The following is a 20,088-nucleotide window of genomic DNA, read 5'->3' on the forward strand; positions in this document are numbered from 1 at the left end:
AAGAGCAGTTTTGTTAAGTAAAAAAAGATTATTGTGGCTTTGGTTTACAAAGCTTAAAAAAAGCCACTATTTTTTTTCTCATCCACAATACCAAAGATAAAATCATAGCCCATTTAATCCACATAAAAACTTACAATTGATTCAGGTTCTGGCTTCCAAATTTCAGTATCTGGGATTTTCCTCATAGCAAACAGTACCTGAAAGTAAATAGAATTTCCTAGTAAGCACCACTTGTTCTTTGAAGGGGAAAAAGGCTGGCTTTCAGTGTTCGTTTTAAAATAGCATGATTAAGACAACAACTCAGCACAAAAATCTCTGTGTACTTAAATTTTCAAGAAAATGTGATCTTTTTACAACACATTTCTGGGGAGGTCAAATATTTAATAAGACACCCTTCTTAGTAGAAAACAGAAAACATAACAGAAGAAGCTCTCAGTGTTTAGCTGCTCCATGTCAGATACCAGAACTTGATTAGTCTTATGTGACTAAGGTGATATGAATATGACGAAGAGTTAAGTAAACACTCACAGGAAAGTAAGATATGCATACACAGATACAACAAGAGCAGCCAATATTGTCTTGAGTGGTTTGTTTATTAAGTTTTACCATGATGCAGGGAGAGGAACACTATCCTATAATGAAACACCACTGCTTTCAGCCAGAAAAAAAAGTAAGATTAAACAGGAAACCTTCACTATGAAGAAGTAACCATTCATAGTATCAAAGACACCAGATACAAATAGGAAAGCAAAGATTGTCTGAATTGAGAGTAATAAAAGACAGCAAGATGAACTGCTACATTAAAATGAAACGGAGGTGTTGATATTAATGTTCTTCCTGTTCCCGTCACTTGTAGATTTAACAAGATTTGCTGTGTTTTACAATAGGCTTTTATTCTAGACAAGATTCAGGAACGCTATCAACTTTTCAATAAAATAGAGTGGGAAACATCCCTGTACTGGATTTTAAACTTACTTTCCATCCACAAGTAAATGAGGGAATGAAAAACATCACATTTTTACTGATCGAGCTCACTTGCCAAATTCTCTGCTACCATCTGTGGAGGTTGTGCTGCAATTCTTACATTAAAGAAGTCATGAAGCACAATCTATGGGGGTTTTCAAAGAGCCTTTCCTAAGCATTCCAAGTCTAATGTTTCTTCATCCTTTTTGCAGTCTATTCTCTTTTTCAGAATGTCTAAAAATGTTAATGCTCAGGTCCCATTTTACCTCCAACCAGAATATATTTCATCTTCCATAGAGTATTTGACAGCACCCCCAGTTTTGGGCTTGTGCCTCTACCTCTCTGGCCGCTCTTTCTCCAGCCTGTATGGCCCCCTCCATGTATCCACTCCATTCTGTGGCTGTCTCGGTGCCAGCAAAGTAGATCCTGCCAATGGGCTGTCGAAGAATCCTTGAGGGAGAACAAGCAATAAATCACATCAGCCACATCAGATACGACAACGGAATCTTTGAATTAACATTAGAATAAATGTGTTTTAAATAATAGCAGTTACTTAGAGATACTAACTTAGAGCGAGTTGAGTTGGATGGGTAGTTGGCATTGCAAGGCATTTCTTAGGGTAAACAAATCAGTGTTCATGTTTTCTAATCTTTCACAATGCAGTTCTTGCAGCGCTATTTCTAGATGTGAATCTAGTGCTTGTGTAGATGTAAAAGACAATTAGTTTGAGATGAGACTTTTTATATCTCATAATTTTATCCAGTGTCTCAAATACCAGGGATTGGTGATACTGGCTTTTCATACTTCACAGTGCAGCATTCTGAAATATATCCCCATAATATCTAAATAACAACCAGGAAATAAAAGATTTTATGCTGCATTTTTCCATAATTTACAATAATTAGTGTCATTAAAATTACTTTAAAAACTAAGGACCACATATGTTCTTCATTACAGCTGTCTTGTTGGCTTCAGGTTTTTTGTTTGTTTTAATTGTGAAAACTTATATTTCAAGTAAATTAAGAACTATGTATCTGAAAGCCAATCACTGCTCTGAGCAGCAAACCCTTTTCTTCTTGGTAAATCTTATTTTCATGCAAAAATGTTTGCCCAGGAGGACCATATACAATTTAGGTATTAAGGTATTAAGCTTTGCCTGCTAAAAGGAACTATTCAAAGAAATGATCAGAATGTCATTGCTGATAGGAATTAACTCTCCACAAGTATTTACAAAACACCAGCAAAAGACCGTCTGGAAATGGTAACACTGATCACAAATACCTAATGTCTGTTTTGTAAACAGAAGCTGAAGACTTCCTAGTTTGCTTCCAAAAATCTACTCAGTTTCATTCACCAAATAACCAAAAGGGGAAAAAGAAATAACAGCAAAAAAAAAAAAAAAAGAAAAGAACAACCCACACAACAAACCCTAATGATACTGTAGTCATCCATCATAAAGCCCAACTGAGACAAGTGGAAGGTTAGAAGATCTGTGTAAAATATTCTCTAGCAATCTCAAAGGTATAAAGCCAACAGAGTGACAGAGGATTTATGACCCTTCCTAAGATTATTTATTAACTTGGTCTTATCTTGCCACTCCGAAGCCCACTATAAATAGACACACTGTACCTTCCGTACTGAGTCATTACACCTGGTGGGAAGTAGGCTGTGTAGCAGCCTCCAGAATACTGCTCTTCACACCAGTTCTTCTCTTCATAATGCACTGGCTGTAAAACAGACATTAATTCACTCAAGGAAAGGATAATCAAGTCCCAGAGAAGCCAATAAGAGAAAGGAGAAGACAGCAGTGAAAACAGCCTATGATTGTTGCATGACAATGTCTGAACGCATTTAACAAGTCTGTTAATGCAGTGTGGATCAGACACAATAAACCTTAATTTTAGACACTGCTAGCTGTTTAAAAAGATAGACAATCCGAGCACTGCAGAAGATAATCCTCTAAATCTGGTCCATGTAAATTTATGCTCTGAGCACAAATTTATGCTTTGAGCAATGAAAAGCAAAATTAACCTCTGGTATAAACTGGTGTAATATTTGTAATGTGTACACTGGGTACAAAAGCATACTGTTAAAAAATGCAAAGTGTGGTACTTGCATGGTTTGACCTACAGTATTGCTATGTTTAAAATGAAGTAATCTTGAGATTGGTGTCTACAACATTTAGCTTATGTAAAATTGCCCTTGAAGGATAAAGGGCTTTGATCACATAACCTAAGTCAGAGTTGACAAAAATCCTATCAGTTATTTACCATTACAGAGAAGAGAAGGGAAAGCAAAGACAAAAAGAAAAATATGTGTAGTAGTGGATCTTAGCATCTAGTAAGAGAGAAGAAACATTGCGCTCAACATGGATTAAGATGGAATCTCAGAACTGTTGATATTTATGGTAATAAACACAATGAATCCCACCCTCAGCAATGCAGAGAATGAGAATATATTTGTCTTTTTACTGCTTCATGAAAGTATTCATATCCTCTCTGTCACAAAACAAGACTTGCTGTAACATACTCTCCACTTCTCCACAGAGAGCAGCAAAACCTCCTGTATCATGAGCCACTTCCCAAATAGTGCTGTGCTCCAACGCACTGGTGCATTCCAGTCCCATTCTGCCCTTCCCAATTGCAGCAATACTGATGAGAGACACCAAGATTTAGATTGTGTGCTTACATGTAAAGCTTCCTCTGATCCCAAAACTTTTGCATAGAGTTCACACAGCCTTGTCTTCCTGCAAGAGAAAAACAACAAAAGGCTTCTGGGTAAGAAAAGAGAAAATACACTGCCCCTAAAATGTTCAAGTTTCAAGATAGTAAGTGTAAGGATTTGCTCAAACTTGAGGTTCCACTTTTGGGATCTATTCTAATTGCTCAGACACTGGAGCAGATCACTTCAGGAATATCTTTCACTCCATAAACTTCTGTGCTGCATAAATGCCAATTTTACCAGCAGTTATGCAAGCTGTTCCCTTAAGATAACTCTAGCAGCCCAAGTTCATATATTACCCAAAGGTCCTCTAGGCTGTCAGGAAAAAAAAAGAAGGGATTGCACTTTTTTTTCTTGGCACGTAGTCCAAGATAAAATTTGTTCTTACAAAGATGCAGGTATTGATAGCCTGAGGCTCTCAGAGAAACAGTTCTTTATTTCTGTATCTATAAAATCTCCTCCTGTTTTAGTTTATGAGTCCATAAATCCATGTATATAGTTCATTCTGTAGCAAGCCCCAAGTGCAATTAAGTTTGTTCTTATAAGCTTCTGGGTCTTACATTTAGCTGCACTGCACCAATTTCCAAAAAGAAGATGAAAATGAAATAATAGTTAAGCCATTATGAAAACCAAATGGACACAAACACAACACTGAAAAAGTGTTTACTTCTAGAAGTAAACCCTATGCTCCAGAAAAAGCCACGTTGGCCATAAGTCACAGCAATGCAGCAGCTTCATATCTGCACGGGTCTCATTTCCAACTCTATGAGAGTATGAAAAAATCCCACTGATAGTGCCCTAGGATGCAGCCCAGCTATACCCATGGGCAGCTGAACTCAAGAAATACTACAAAAAGAGGATGCGAAAAAGAAGAGGAAGGTCTGAAGGCCCTTGAAGAAGGTGTCCTTCTGTGCAAGCTAGGGTAGAGTTGTGGGCACAGGGTGTTGTTGCTGCTGGAAGGCAATGAGCCTAGTGGCAGTAGATGAAAGGGAAGCAACTCCTTTCTGAAGCTCCTGGACAGAAGCAGAAATACAGAGTGACTGGATAGGGGACTTAGAGAGCTGTGGGACCTAAATATGAACATCTCCTTGTAGACAGGGATCCAGCAACAGCCTTAACGAAAGAAACCAGTTCCTCTGCCTCTCACTCTCCGAGTGAAGTGACCACCATGCCTTACATTCCACTAGGACCTCTGCAGTGTCTCAACCAAACAAAGCCATTTTAACAGCAGGAACCAGCAAAAGCCCTCTGTTAGGATCTGCTCACCACCCCTCACAAATGCCCACTGGACTCCCGCTTTTAGGGCAGGTCAATGACACTGCAAGGATCCAGTGAGCATCACTCAGGGACCCATCTGCTCCTGTTTCTTCCAGCACCATGATGAAGATGAGGAGCACCCCTCAAGATCCATGTGTGCCCTGTCCCTTTTCCACATGTGATGTGTGGACCCTCTCAGGAGCCCAGAAATGGAAGAGCAGAGGGTGGTAAGGATGCTCAGGTATGGACATCTGACGGGCTCCAGGATGCTGCAAGATCACTGCTGTTTGCCACATTGCAAACACACATAAATTTCGTTAAAGATAGCTGTGTAAGAGAAAATATTAAGCTTCAGGTCAAGGGTATCTTCAGACTACAAAGAAACTTTGACCTTGGAAGGAATTATTTATCAGTAACACGGTATTCAAAAGAAAGAAAAACCACCACAGGACAGCGCACAGAAAAGTAGTTTCCAAAGGGCTGCAAATGTACCAACAGTAATCTGTTACTGAGATAATTCTTCCTAATAAGAGCAATCCCTGCAGATGCACTGGCCTCTCTGTACCATCTGTCTCCTCTGTTTCTGAATAGTTTAAATAAATTCTTATTTATGAATTTATTGCTAATGCTTGTATGGAACATATGGAATATGCAGCAAATATAATCCTTATTTCTTGGCTTTGGACTCAGCTGTGAAATTGCCACCAGTACTAAATAAGAGGAATGTTACCAGTGGAGCTGTTTAGGTAGGATCCTATCAAGTGACACACAAGGATTCCTCCCTGCAGTGAGGATGAAGTGCATGTGCAGACACACAGCTCCTTGCCCTAGTCTTTTATCCCAAGGCTATGTGATACCTTTGTTGTGCAGCAATGAAAGGCAAGGTAAAACCTAACATTGTCATTACTCATTGGCACCTGGCCTAGCTGGAAGGAAGTGGTGAGATTCACCCCCTTACATCTGGCTTAAACTGTAAAGCATTTCCCATGCCCTCCCACCACTGATGTTTACAGCCATGATTTAGGATAGCTGCCACAGACACTATATCCCACTCCTCACATCCAGTACTGAAAACCTGACTCTCTTGATCCTGTGACAAAGCTGGAGCCCAGCTATTGCTCATAGTATCTGTGTGTACAGAAACATTAAGGTTGGAGAAGACCTCTAAGATCATCTAGTCCAACCATCCACCTATCACAATATTACTCACTAAACCATGTCTCTCAGTACCCACATCCACACATTTCTCAAACACCTCCAGGGATAATGACTTCACCACCTCCCTGGGCAGCCTGTGCCACTGCCTCACCAGTCTTCCAGAGAATAATTTTTTCCTAATATCCAACCTTGAACCTCCCCTGGGACAACTTAAGGCCATTACCTCTCATCCTATTGCTGTTACTTGGGAGAAGAGGCTGATTCCTACCTTGCTACAACCTTCTTTCAGGTGATTCAGCGATAAGATCTCACCTGATCCTTCTCCAGATTGAATAAACCCAGTGCCCTCAGCCACTCTCCGTAGGACTGCACCAAAACATCTTAATCTATCTAAATAACATCATAACATCATAACCTGTATCTAAATAACAGAAACCATTTGCACTATGCCTTCTACTGGACCCCAGTTTCCAGTGGAAGGAGACTTGTGCTGGTGTACAAGGAAGGAGCTGCAGTCCAAGAGGCTCCTGCCTGGACTGGCTGTGGCCAGGACCACACAGGTCAGAGAGGCACGCTTGATCCCTGCACCAGGGTGTACCTACAAACACACACAAGTTTCATGACCATTCTTTACTGAAACAAATTCCTTTCTTCAGTTGTGACTTACCCATCACTAGAATAGCCCTTTAGAGAAAAAGAATTTATTCACATGTATTGCTCAGTAATATCTCATAGGCTGACACAGTGTAAGATGTCATTTGGTGTTTACGACGACTGAAAACACTGGGCACGCTGGATTTCAGAACAACTACATTATTTCTATCCACCAAAGCCTGAATCCAATACTGACAAAATGAAGAGAGGCTGTGATTTCAAGCTGTCATTTCAAAAGACTAGGATACTAACAGCCCTAGCTAGATCCATTATCCACAGACTGCTAGACTACCCGCAAAGCCAATTTGAGATGACTACATCTCCTCTAGTTAGGCTAGCCATTACCCTAAAAATATTTGCTTATTTGGATATGATATTCCTTGTGGTATACTTAAAATACAAATACATTTTCTCTGTGTCAAAATAAAGCTCTTCTCATTTCCACAGTCTACGTGTAGCTTTTAATTTAATCTGATCCTGTGAATCAGTGTGATGGAAAAAAAAGTCCATTATTTTGTAAATTCTATTTTCGTAATAGACAAAAGAGCAGTTCTGTATGCACACATTTGTTTTCAAGACAGTAACAAAGACCTTCATCTGTGCCTGAAGGGCATTTTTGTCTGTAACTGTGGGAGGAGAACTGGAGGCAGCTTTTTGACCTCTTTATGATCCTAAGGTCTTGTTCACAGCAGATGTAGCAGCATTAGGGTTCAGCAAAAGACGCTGAAAGGACCCAGCAGGATGACTAGCAAAATCAAGCACAGTGGACAGACCTATCCCTTCTGACAAGCTTTGAAACAGCTCAGAGCAGTTGCAGGAAGCTAGACAGGTAGCAGTGGAGGATGAGGCTGCCCTATATCTTTCCCAGTGAGCTCAGCAGGACATACACACTACTTCATAATCAGCAGCTTACAGCAGTTCTTCTACTGGGGGCACACAACCAGAGTAGCCCTGCTGGAGTTTGAGAACCAGTTCCAGAGTGTTTCCAAACAGAAGAGAATGGTTGCCATATCAGCTGTCACTTTGGATGAAGGCCCCACAGGATTCCCCCAAAAAACAAATACAAGAAATTCTTCCTGAAAGTGACGCTTCTGCCTATTGCCACAAGGTTTCATCCTCCTTCCAATCTGGGCACCTTTTCTTGCTCTGGTTGTTTATAACAAAAGCCAGACTCTGAACCCATTCAAATTTCCAACGTTTGTACTCACCTTTCTTCTTTTGTGAGATTGGTCAGTCTTCTACACTTTCGAGCAAGAATGAAACTGCAAAAAAGGAAGACCACAAACAATTTGTTTCCATTATGTTACTACATTTCCTGCATTATTTAAAACACCCAAACTTTTTGATGATATGATGTGATTAGTAATATTGGCTTTCAAGTTGCATCCAAAATATCCATTTCACCTCATGTAATGATTTAAGGTTTACTCACTACGGATGGAACTCGTAGGTTGTAAGATCTGTATGAGCTGTTTCCCAGTGACCTAAATCTTATACAGCAGTGCATGCAGCGTACAATAACAATAGCTGAAATCTGAGATTGACCAGGAAATCAGTAACTTTTTAAGATTGATCTGCCAGATTTAAAATAAAAATAATGAGTGCTAGAGAACAAATTTTCATTTAAAGAGCTGCAAGTTTTGGGGGAGCAAAATATTTGGAGAAAACATTAAATCTGTGCATTCACTCCCTTTTTTCCTCCTCCTTTCTCTCTCCTTCTCCACTTTTATATTTTGCAAAACGACAAGACAAAATATGACAGGGAGAAAAAAAAGAAGAAATAGTATTTTATATTTTAAAATTTGCTAATAAATCCCAAAGAGAATTTTATTGGAAGTAAGACTCATGGAAAATATTCACCTTACACTGAGATCCAACCCTTTAACTACCACAGAATCATAGAATATCCACAGTTGGAAAGGACCTACAAGGATCAAGGAGCTTATTTTATCAGAACATTCAAAAGTAGCAGATTTTCTGTTTCAGTTGTTGCTTCTAAGACAAAATAAAAAGGCACGAACTGTACATCTTTTCTGTCTCTTACCCTATTATAGCAGGAAAGCTGCCATCAGGTTTAGTATCATCAAGTGTTAAACTAATTGCAGCATCCTCATCTTCAATCATCATGGTACCACAATACCCTGTAAGCATAAGGGGGAAAAGAAGATAGGACCCATGCATTTGAACACAGCAGTGAGCTTCTGAGATGCTGGGAAATATTCAAAGTTTATCTACAAAAAGCCCTAAACAACCTGATCTAAAAACACACTGCTTTGAGCAATTAACTGAATTAACTGACATCCAGAGTTCCTCTCAAAACATTTAGTTCTCTGATTCTTCAATTCTAATACAAGGATATATGAAAATGAAGGAAAGAAGAAAGAAAGAAAAAAAAAAACAAAAAAAAAAAACAACACAAAACATGCAGAGTGATCTCCATCAAGTGACAAAAACTAGCACACATCCCCTGCTGACCTGCAAGGCAGATCGCATTGGCTCATGGAAGTGCTAGATACCATCCAGAACAGATCTGCTGACAACAATTTTTGGAAGTGTTATTTAAGAAAAGGCCAATAAAAGAATCTTCTATTCTTAAATTTAAGTTATAAAACTAAATTATTCTGCAACCCAGTTAGTAAGGTTGCACAGAAATTGCAAAGAAACGGATTGTTCTCAGATACTGAAGGTATTCAAATGCCCCTAGCACAATTGTTTCCATACATGACATTTACGTCAGACCCAGGAGGAGATGTTTGTACATTGTTTTGAAAATGCAGGTGTTCTTAAAAGAACAATCAGAAGAAAAGGAGAGTATGAAAACTATGGATTCTACCAGGAAATGGAGTCACCTCTTGCTAATCCATTCTAAAACCTAATGGCCAGAATATGTCAAAATACAGAACTGTTAAAATCATTCATAGAGATGAAGGGTGTGTGACATGTCTACACAAGTACAAATGGAGACTCATAACCACTGAAGAGAAATGAGTGCTTATTACAGCGCAGTTTGTCTGAGAGTAAGTTGCAAAAGAAATCTGAGGAATCAGGACATAAATGGTGCAGGTAGGGATGTCTATGGGAAGATACTCTAAGTTAATGTTTTCCAATGCATCGAGAAGGCAGAGGTTTTGCAGGCTGATAATTGATGAGATAAGACCTGTCTCCATCATATATCACTTGTACCTTTAGATTACTGTACAAGTGGGAAAGACTCATAATCATCAATTTCAAGAATGTGAAGGAAAAAGAGAGGACAACAAAGAACAAGGTGCTAAGCAACAGGCAAGAGTGCACTTTGCTTTCCCCCTCACATCTACTCCTCCTCTTCTTTTTCTTCTCCCACCCACTCTCTTTTCTAAACCTTTTTCCCTCAAATTTCTCAAGCAGGGAAAGGCAAAAATGGTATATAAGAAATTTCCTAAGACCCATAATTCTCTGAACTCATAGCCTGCTCTGCTCCCACGTACCTTCTCCCTCTCTCTGTCACAATTATTACTACTATTCCCTTTAATTAAAACATAATACCCTTCTTCCTCCAGAAGGTTTCCTGATAGTACACAATACACTTGATGACTGAGCCCATCGGGATTCGGTTGATGAGCTGGTTTCTCATTGGGGGCAAAGGTGGGTTGAAATGAATCTTCAAACCAAGAACTGGGGGAATGGCACTGATCACATATTTGCCCTGGAAAAAAAATTATACATAAGCCAAATACATTCTCCACTACTTCATCCTAAATATTGCTCTAATGATCTCAGCAGACTTCTAGAGAGGTTGCAGGGTTTATCTTTCAAAAGCAATTTTGGCATTTAGCATAAGAAATGTGAAATCAAACCCTCACAAAATCCTGATTGCCAAAACAACAAACAAGCATTATATAAACAGCCATCTGTTGCAATGATGGGCAGCTGCTCTTTTCCCAGCTCCTGAAAAAATCCAGGGGAGAGATTTTGTATGTTACAAGAGTTGGTTGGTCTTCTTTCCATCTGGTCTCTTTTCTTACAACTTCAAAGCCAAAATGGAAATGCTTTCATAGGAAGTTTATTACCAAGCTACATTGCTGTGTTCACTCCACTACTGCCTGTCTATTCCGAAGGTAATAGAACATAAAATAAAGATGCTTGAGAGGAAGGAATTTCAATATAAACTTTGCTTTTTAAATATCACTTTAAAACTCCGTCATTGATTACTATTAGGCAGGGACAACAAGAAAACATGACTTGTAGTAGTCATTTCAGTCTCTGTTACATTTTTCTACAGTATTTTGGAGAAGTCACAAAGGAAAACTGAAATTTTCTAGCTGTCCAAACAAAAATGGTTGCTGAGATGTAAGAGGTTTCATCACCTCATATAATTCATGATCCAAGGTTTCCACTACGACATTTTCACCCGACTGGTCAATGCGGACTACTGGTTTCTTCAGCTTCACTCGACCTCCCAACCGTTCCATTATTTTCTCACTGATCTGTCCAGAGCCTCCAACAAACTTCCTCTCCTGAAACACAGAAAACAACAACATAGCAGAGAGAAATCAGAACAGTGCCTGCAAAGACAGTATGTATCATGACAAGTCTTTTGCTTGGGATTCAAACCAAACTCTATTCTTCTGTTATTGCCACACCTTTGTAATTAAGTTTAGCAGTTTCACTTGGAAAATGTCTATACATTACTTTTTCTTTCTGTGAACTTCTGCACCTCCCATGTTTGACTACCAGCCAAAACTAGAAGTATCAGTAATGTCACAAGAAAAACTTATTTTCATGCAGTCTCTGAATGGATTCCACAGATATTAGTGAATAAGCAACATTTCCTATAAGGATTTAAACTTTTAAACCTTTCTCTGATTGCTTTTCATTGCTTAAGTCTGCATGAGAAGTAGAAACCCTGATCTACCTAATAACAAAATATAAGAAATGAAATAGCTCACACCAAAAGTGTGTAACCTAACTTAACTTAAAAAAAAAAAAATCACCTCTAACATACTGGAGAAATACAAATAATATTTTATGAAAAATATTTATAATCAAATTATCTACAATTATTGATTTATCTGTGCATATCTACCGATGTATTTTAATGTGCTGTTATGAATTCTTCATATTTTTATTTTTAGGTACTTTTATATGACTAAATAACTTTTCTAAAAATACAATTGTTTCTAACATACTAAATAAAATTTGCATTTCTAAAGTAGACCATTAATAGAGCCTTCACTTTCTTGAAATGCAGAAATAGCACCAATGTGCCAGTTTACAATCATTTTAGAGCGACACTGTACTTCAGCATAGGTGTTCATTTTCTTCAGACTGATTTAAAAATCTTTACAGGCTTAATCCTTGAAAGCTTGTGTTTTCAGGAACTGAGCTCTTGGCTACAATTCCAGTATCCATTTGGAGTGCTTCTACACACTCTCCCAGTTAGCATTCCCATCTTCATGAAGTAGTTCTGAAGTGGTAAGGCTCGCTTCAGCCCCACAACATTTCAAACTGAATAAACAATGTGTTCTGACCAGAGCCCAAAAAAAGAGGCAGTCAGGAATTGCTATAAATGTACTGATCCCTAGGTCAATGACTTCAGCACACAGCCTTCAACACAAGTTTTCCAAGAGTCTGATTACTATGTAAATGCATGCAAATAGTGCTGTTGCTACTGTGCAATTGGACAAAGTCAGGGGTGTATCAGCTTGCCATCTGAACTTAACTATATATAAATAGAAGAATGGAACTTAAAGAAAGGTCCATCAACAGCTGCAGAAGGTGATGGCTGACAGTACCTGTCCTCCATTGGTTGTTGAGAAAATCCTGGCTGTCCCCCCGCATTGCTTCACGTACCACAAAAACCAGAGAGCAGACACCTCATGGGGTTCAGAAGTGACATCCACATTTACAAACAGAGTTGCAAAACTCTTGGCAGCCCTGCAGCAAAGATGAGAAACTGTTGCTTTAAAGACTGAAGAAAGATGTCAATCTTGTTCTTTAGTTGGAGAGATAATGACTTTGTCAACTTTTTTCCACTGGAGTTGAGGGCAAAGAATTCCTTGATTTCAGATGAAAGAGAAAACAGTAGCAATTGGTTGTATGGAACATTTTTCAAGAAACACTATAAAAAACATTAATCAAATACTGCTGTATTCCAGCAAAATTAGGAAACACAAGAGCCAATGAAAGCTAATGGCATTTTAGGCTACTAATACAAAATCAGCTTGCCATCCCAAACTTGGGATTATGGAAAGGAAGCTTTCCTGTCTTCACAGGACAGCAAAACCATCATGTCCTCCTAGTTCCTGGGTTATATCCAACATCTGCTATTCTGTTTGCACTTGTGAAATGCCTGCCCCTCAAGCACATTGCATACGGATTATTCAATATTTGCCATTTAAAAAGGTTAGGTATCATAGATGTTAATTATCTAACATCTCTGGTTAGACAGCACTCCCCCACACTGTTCTCTTCTGTTGTGTTTGGGGGGGCTGCTGCAGCAGGAACATACCAAGGAAAGAAATACTGGGAATTACTGTATAAAATTCTACATCTTGTGTTACTCTAGGACAGTTAATTATGGCTCATTCCTCCTGTTAAAAGTAAATGCTTCTTTTACCCTCATTCTGAGAAAGATTTAAAAATGACATTTGGAACAGGACCACAAGATGCTCAGCTTAATTGCACCATGAACAAAAGTGACTGGGAGTCTAAATGCATTTCATATGCTAAGCACCAGATAATGAATGAACTCCAAAGCCAGCACTGAATCCACTGTCAGCTGAACATTTTCCAGCCTTTGAACTTCCAATACAATAAAAAAAAGGAGAAAAGCATAATTCAAACACAGTATTCCAAACTCAGTTGCATTTCTACATAGAAGAAAAAGTCTCCTATCTCTGCTAAAAATGCACACAGCCCTGCTGAAGTGAAAAGCTAACCCACTTTCTGAAATGAGTGTGTTCTGACTTCATTATTGACCACTAAAGAATAATACAGAAAATATTTATCATTTTTGTCTGCATAAACAAATACTGTAAAATACGATCAGCACTGAAAGATGATTTGTTTAATGGGAGAATTAGAGCATGCGTTTACTAATATCTCATAGGCAGAAGCTACTAGGCAGTAGTTAAAACCTTATCATTTCTGCTGCTTTCTCCCATTGCTTTTCAGCATTTCAGTTCCCCAGTTTCCTCTGGTGTTTCACCTAGAAATGGCAGTACGATTTCAGCCAAGGGCACACAGGGCACTTCCAGCACATGAGACTAGCCAAAAGCAAATCTGTACAGTCTGTTAGATGAGGGGAAACAGTAGAAGGCTACCCTTCTGGATCACTACCTTCTGGAGTGGGAAGTTTCTAAAGCACGTTATCCAAATCTGGGCAAATCATGTTGAGATGCACAAATAAAATCTGAAAAGCATCTTGGAATTAAGGGAGCCTGACAGTCATGCCAATACTGAAGTAAAATGTCAAGACTTATTCCATCACAGAGTTTGAAAAATTATGATTGGTAGAGCTATCAGATATTGACTACAGCATGTGGTGTTCTGATAACTTGAATAATTCCTTACCAAAACAGAGTTTAAGATGGTCAGCAGGATGAAAGCATGTATTTCTATTTTGTTTAACCAAGTATGGATAGTGGCACAAATGAGAAAGGCTTTCTATATAGGTATGCATAATTATAATTCTTGTTGCAAATGAAAACAAAATGACCAGAACACTGAAAATTTTGGACTAGAGCCTGCTGTTGATTAACAAGATCATGTTACCCTCTAAAGACTGGCTGAAACCATAAAAATGCTCCCCATATGCCACTGTCAGCGTCAGGCTTTTCCACTAAGGTTGTTCAGATGTCCTGCAGCACAGTGTGGGGTGGTTAGAAATTCTGAAGCTGTTGATGTTGAAATCAATCTCCTTTACAGCAAGGAAGAAATAACGTATTTTTGTTTCAGTGAGAAGAAAAACAACGAAACTGCTCTTGAATGGCAAGTAAAGAAAAATTGCTTTGATGTTACATAAAAAAAAGGAAGCACTCATTCTCAGTTTTTCCCTGGGTGGTATATAGTGCAGCAGTTAAACAACAGAGTGATGGATGTTAGACTGATTTAGGGCCATTTCAAGATAAATGTTATTCTTACAGTACTTTGGTAAAATCAGCTGGTCCAGTACAGAATAAAGGTGGGCTCTTCCATTAAAGGTGTGATTCAGAAACCTGCTGTAGCCAGAGCATTTTCTCATGAATAGTCAAACACATTTTGACATATATCAGATGAAAAGTACTACCCATGTATTCAGAGGTAATCCCTTGCACAAAAACCATTTTCCTTATATCTTTATATCAGCCTAAAAAGTTATGGAAATATAATATAAACTACTGCGTATGCTGATAGATGTTGCAGTCTATCATAAAAATATTTTCTCATCTTATTTCCCTAAAAAGGCTGTATTTTAGTGGTAATTATATCTGCTTGCAAAGCAGTAGGGTCTATTTCTAGTTCTAAGGTATATAAACATAAACTTTTATATCTACTTCCATATTTAAGAGTTTCTTACTTTGTCCAGCAAATTTTATCTATGAAATCTTGCATAGTCATTCTGTCCCATTCTTCTGCATGTGGAGCCTTCCACGGGGCTTCGTTGGGAATCTAAGGTAACATAAAACAGTGTTCATCAGCAAATAAATGGATGTCAGAAGATAAAAAGTGAACTAATTGTTTTCAGGTTAAAATAAGGAAATCTGGCGTTTTGTTTAGGTCTGTTTTCAAAGTAACTTTTATGTAGTGTTTTAATATTCATTTTTAATAATTCATTCTGAATGTGTTATCTTCAGAAGAAATACCATTTGGGGTTAGAATTAAAAATTTAGGCAAAAAAAGGAGAGAATTAACATTATAAGCTGAATGACTGCATGAAAGAGAAATACATAAGATGGAAGGTAGGGAGCAGAACTTCTGTTTTATTGCCAATATTTGCAACATCACCAATATAATCTCATCTTTATACGATTACTCAGCTTGCAAATTCCTGACAGGTAGTACAGTGAACTTAACTGAATATGCCTTGAGGGTGGTTCATTTTTATGTATTTTTGTAAGATATAACAGAGACTAATTTTAGAGTTAAGAGCTAGAACATAAAGCACAGTACTGAGGGATAACTCTGGTTTATTCTGTGTCTCTTGTTCATCTACGCAAGTTACAGTCACTTCTTTTCAAAAGTGTGTATCTAAATGGAAATCATGAACTACTGGTGACAAGCTGAAATGGTTGGGTTGAATTTGAATGTGGAGAGGATATATGTTACAGGTCGACAAGTCTCTTAAAATGCTAGTTCCTCAGTGACTGTGCAAAACGCTAAATCACAAGCATAAACCTGGATGCCAGTATATTAAAAACTGCAAAGGTATGACTGTAGACAGGCTCAGCAGTATGGCTTTCAGAACAAGCTTTCCAGGATGCCATTTACACGTGTTCTGACTACCAGTGTGGAGCAAAATACACGTACCAAAATATTGCTGCTCCTGCCAGCATTACACACATTCAAGCTAGAGCAGCTTTGCCTATCTGCATCCTGGTTCAATTTTTACTTTACTCCTCTGATCAGACCCTCACAGAGCTGAAGTAGTCAGCTGCAATTCCTCAAGTCAGCTGCAATTCCTCAAGCCATACCTCCTTTCCCATTTCATCCATGGTCCTCCACAGATTGTTGTAGTCCAGGTAAGCCAATGGATTCCATAGAGGAGGGAACGCACCTTTAAAGGGGTAAGATTTACCCTAGAAGATGATTAAAAAAAATAAACAATAAGCTAACAAAAACTAAAATCATAATCATAGCTTCTATGTGCAGGACACCACACTAAATGGTTGAATATTCACTAGAGGAACGCATACATTTAATCACTAAGTCACTAAGGTCAGTCCAAAAATGAGACAGAACAGTATTGCTCAAATGAGATGAGAAACTGGCTGTTTCTGAAAATAAGAAACATATGTTGCACATTTTCCTAAGTGCTCATGAAAAGACAGAATTGGTAATTGCTTTTAGTTGTGTTTTTTTTTCTTTCAGAATCAGACCAAAGCAGCTGTGATGAGCTCTATCAAGCACTAAAATCATAGCTCAGAGACATTCCTGGAATAAATATAAATTGATTTCAGCTGCAAGAAAACATAGCATTTAATAACAAACCCCCCATTCCTCTCATTCAACAACCACATCTCTGGTAATATAGAGATTCTGGAGAGTGAGCATGGCCAACACCAATGTCCCAGTTATACCATTATACACTTAATAGTTTGATTTTATAAATTTAGCCACTACTATGAATTCAGAAGGTCCAGCATAATTAAGGGCAGAATATGACTGGTAATTGGTAGAGCTATTTCATTTATGAGGCATTTCTCTGTCTGACTATAGGGATGGCAACATAATAGTTTTAAAAAGTCACAAAGAATTGCTCATTAGCACTATATGGTTACTCATTTCTTCATAACATGTTCTAGAGTCCACTGAGTAAATGAATAATTAAGATCATATTATGTGCCATTGCTTATATTTCAAAACTTATATTAATTGCATATTTAAGCAGGCAGTGCATTTGCATGAACGTTAGTTGGCAGAAGTACTAACTTTTAAGTGATACTTGATACAGTGCCACAACAACTGATCACTAAAGAAGATTTACTCGGTCTTTCCTCAAGAGAAACACTGCATCATGATCAAGTGTTTAGAAAGAAGTTAAAAATGAAAAAAACCAAGAGTATATCTCATTGAAGATAGCATCCAAAGATCACTTGCATGAAGAAGGGTCAAGCTAGGTTTGATTTAGCCTCTTTATGTGAAAGATGGACATTCAAAACTGCAGGTATTGCAACATGGTGTTTGTAACATGCCAAAATATGTCAATATAAAAAAAGTTTTCAACCAGCAGTTTTGTTACAGTTGTAGTTGTTTCCCAGCCACGAGGCAGAGGTACAAAGGTACAAAACATCTCACTTTCAATCTAAGAATGGACTTTACAGCACACATTCAGAAATACTGCAGAAAATGTCAGGAAAGAACTTTTCATTCAAAGTGGAAAAAAAGTGCATCTCTACAGCTTTCTTGTTCAGTCATATAAAAATACATTACTCCAGAATAATGAAAGATATATTCCTGTAGATGGAGATCATGAATAGTAGTGAGTTTTTCCTTCTCTTGGCTCTGAAACGGACATTTAGACACTATTATGATCACTCTTAATGTGAACTTAATTTGAACTGGGATGCACCCTCATGGTCTATTCACCAGGGGGCATCATAACAGAAGAGCAATAAATCACAAAGTAATCTCCTGTCCCAGCTAGTAAAATCTGAACCTTGTTGGTAATTACCTTTTAGCTTTTTGGTGCACATAAAAATTTCATGCCAGCCAGCAGTCAGCTTTGCTCTGCTTTGTTCTGAGCACTGGAGGTGGAATACTTTGCATAGGTGTTTCAAAAAAAAGACTGCATCAGTTTGGTTTTTAGTACCCAGCATTTCCAGATTGAGATTTATGAAATATGTATACTAGTGCGCTCAAGAAAACCAGGACAACATCAGAATGGGTTATTCCAATTATTGATTTTGTTCTGAGCTTCCTGCCCTGCCACAGGCAATCCTAACTGAGTAATCCCCTCTGAGTTAATTCAACTCTTACAAATTTCCTGTAGTGTTTCTTCATGAGCGCACGGCTAGAAGACATATAAAACATATCTTTGTTTTAGTATTCTTCTATTTCACTGCATTTTAACTGTAGAAAGGGAAAACTTGGCTATACTTCTGTAGAAATCTGGGGTGACAAGTCTCATAAAGCACAAAAGCAAATTTCAACCGGGAAAAATAAAAACAATCACAAAAGAGAGGGAATCTACTGTAAAAGTTGCATTTAATGGGTCCAAAGGCATTATCTAAGGCCTGATTCTTATTTCCTATACAGACAAAATTCCAGGTGCTGCATGTCAGAATTCTGTTTGCACAAAGACTGCAAGAACAGGATCTATACAGAAACAAAAACAGCACTACAGAAAAATCACTTATAGTTCTGAGTATTTTCCAAGAACTAAAACAATTCAGTTCTATAGAGGAATTTTTACTTTTACAAACACAACAAGCTTTTTGATATTTAGGCCATACCTACTGGTGCTGCATAATCTCCAAAGAAAAAAAAAGAATTGTAGATAACAGTACGCCTCAAAATGCACAAAACATTTATTTTTCACATGTTTTTAATACCTAAATCAGAGCAGTATACTGCAATAATAACCACCCCTTCTGATCATCTGATGTAATATTTTTACATCACAACTGTAATAATGCTCAGAAGTATTTCTTACCTTTTTTTGGGGGGGAAGGGGGAGGGAGGGGAGGAGCAGGAGTCCACTCAATAGTATTTAATAGAGAACATGCACAGTCTTTAGAAACTGATTCATAATGCAACTTGCAATGCTTCCAACATCAGCATTGGCAGCTGGAGGTCTACCTGCTATTGTACTTGCTGCTTGAAAAGACTGTTGCTGTAGCATGAGCTAAAGCATACTGAAAAAGCTGAAACTAGAGGGAGCAAACTGAATGAAGGAACACAGTTGTCTCAGGAATAAACAAACAGAGAAATGAGGAATCCAACTTAAAATGTCAGAACTATCATAATTCCCAACACATTTTCTCATTCATGTTTTGAAGAATGTCACATCAACCAACATTGGGCTTAATTATACTGGACCCACGTAATATAAATGGTATGGAAACAGACTTTCTATGTACACCAGGTCAAGGAGATGACATAACAAGAAATAGGTTACAACTACAGTGTAAAGGAAATATATAGCACGACAACTGAGTATTAGCAGCCCCTCATATTATATCACTCCCAGGACTTGGGAGGCCACAGGGCTGGTCCCACACACTTTCCCTTCAAAGAGTGGCAGTGAGTGAATGGTTAGGGAAGAAAAGACATGCTTTACCAGCAAGTGTCATCAGTACCTCTCTGCACACTGAGATCTCAGAAGACTGCTGCTTTTGCATGCACAATACCCCTTCATGCTCCTCTAAATGTAATGTGCCTAAGTAGAACCTCAGCAGTGTTCAACATCATGACCTGCAGCTCTTTGTCCGGGTTTTATAGCTGATATAAACATCTTACCAATACAGTCAGCTTTCATTGTAGAAAACGTGACCCTGTGATGCAATCTCTGCATCCATGAATAAGCACAGATACTCCCTCAGCTAAGCCCTCTAAAGCTCACAGTAGCAGCTTCTAACTTCACCAGGATGCCACTCTGCATGTTAATTCAGTTACACAGCTTTGCGGGCATACAGTGCCCTCTGCTGATCTGCA

The 20,088-nt window shown here is 38.2% G+C and overlaps 1 protein-coding gene across 1 annotated transcript in view; it reads right to left on the minus strand.

Annotated features, from left to right (window-relative positions):
• Window positions 1-20,088, minus strand: part of LOC128076480 (amine oxidase [flavin-containing] B-like) — a 50,978-nt gene that overhangs the window by 3,896 nt on the left and 26,994 nt on the right. Inside the window, exons 4-14 of the mRNA XM_052674204.1 lie at window positions 16,407-16,511; window positions 15,293-15,384; window positions 12,528-12,669; window positions 11,100-11,249; window positions 10,279-10,438; window positions 8,798-8,894; window positions 7,962-8,015; window positions 3,652-3,709; window positions 2,593-2,690; window positions 1,302-1,413; window positions 135-197 (exon numbers count right to left, since the gene is read on the minus strand). Of these exons, the coding sequence (XP_052530164.1) occupies window positions 135-197; window positions 1,302-1,413; window positions 2,593-2,690; window positions 3,652-3,709; window positions 7,962-8,015; window positions 8,798-8,894; window positions 10,279-10,438; window positions 11,100-11,249; window positions 12,528-12,669; window positions 15,293-15,384; window positions 16,407-16,511 (1,131 nt within the window). The remainder of the gene's footprint in view (window positions 1-134; window positions 198-1,301; window positions 1,414-2,592; window positions 2,691-3,651; window positions 3,710-7,961; window positions 8,016-8,797; window positions 8,895-10,278; window positions 10,439-11,099; window positions 11,250-12,527; window positions 12,670-15,292; window positions 15,385-16,406; window positions 16,512-20,088) is intronic.

Source organism: Tympanuchus pallidicinctus, unplaced genomic scaffold, assembly GCF_026119805.1.
Source record: "Tympanuchus pallidicinctus isolate F22 unplaced genomic scaffold, pur_lepc_1.0 scaffold14, whole genome shotgun sequence".
In the NCBI taxonomy this organism is placed as follows: domain Eukaryota; kingdom Metazoa; phylum Chordata; class Aves; order Galliformes; family Phasianidae; genus Tympanuchus; species Tympanuchus pallidicinctus.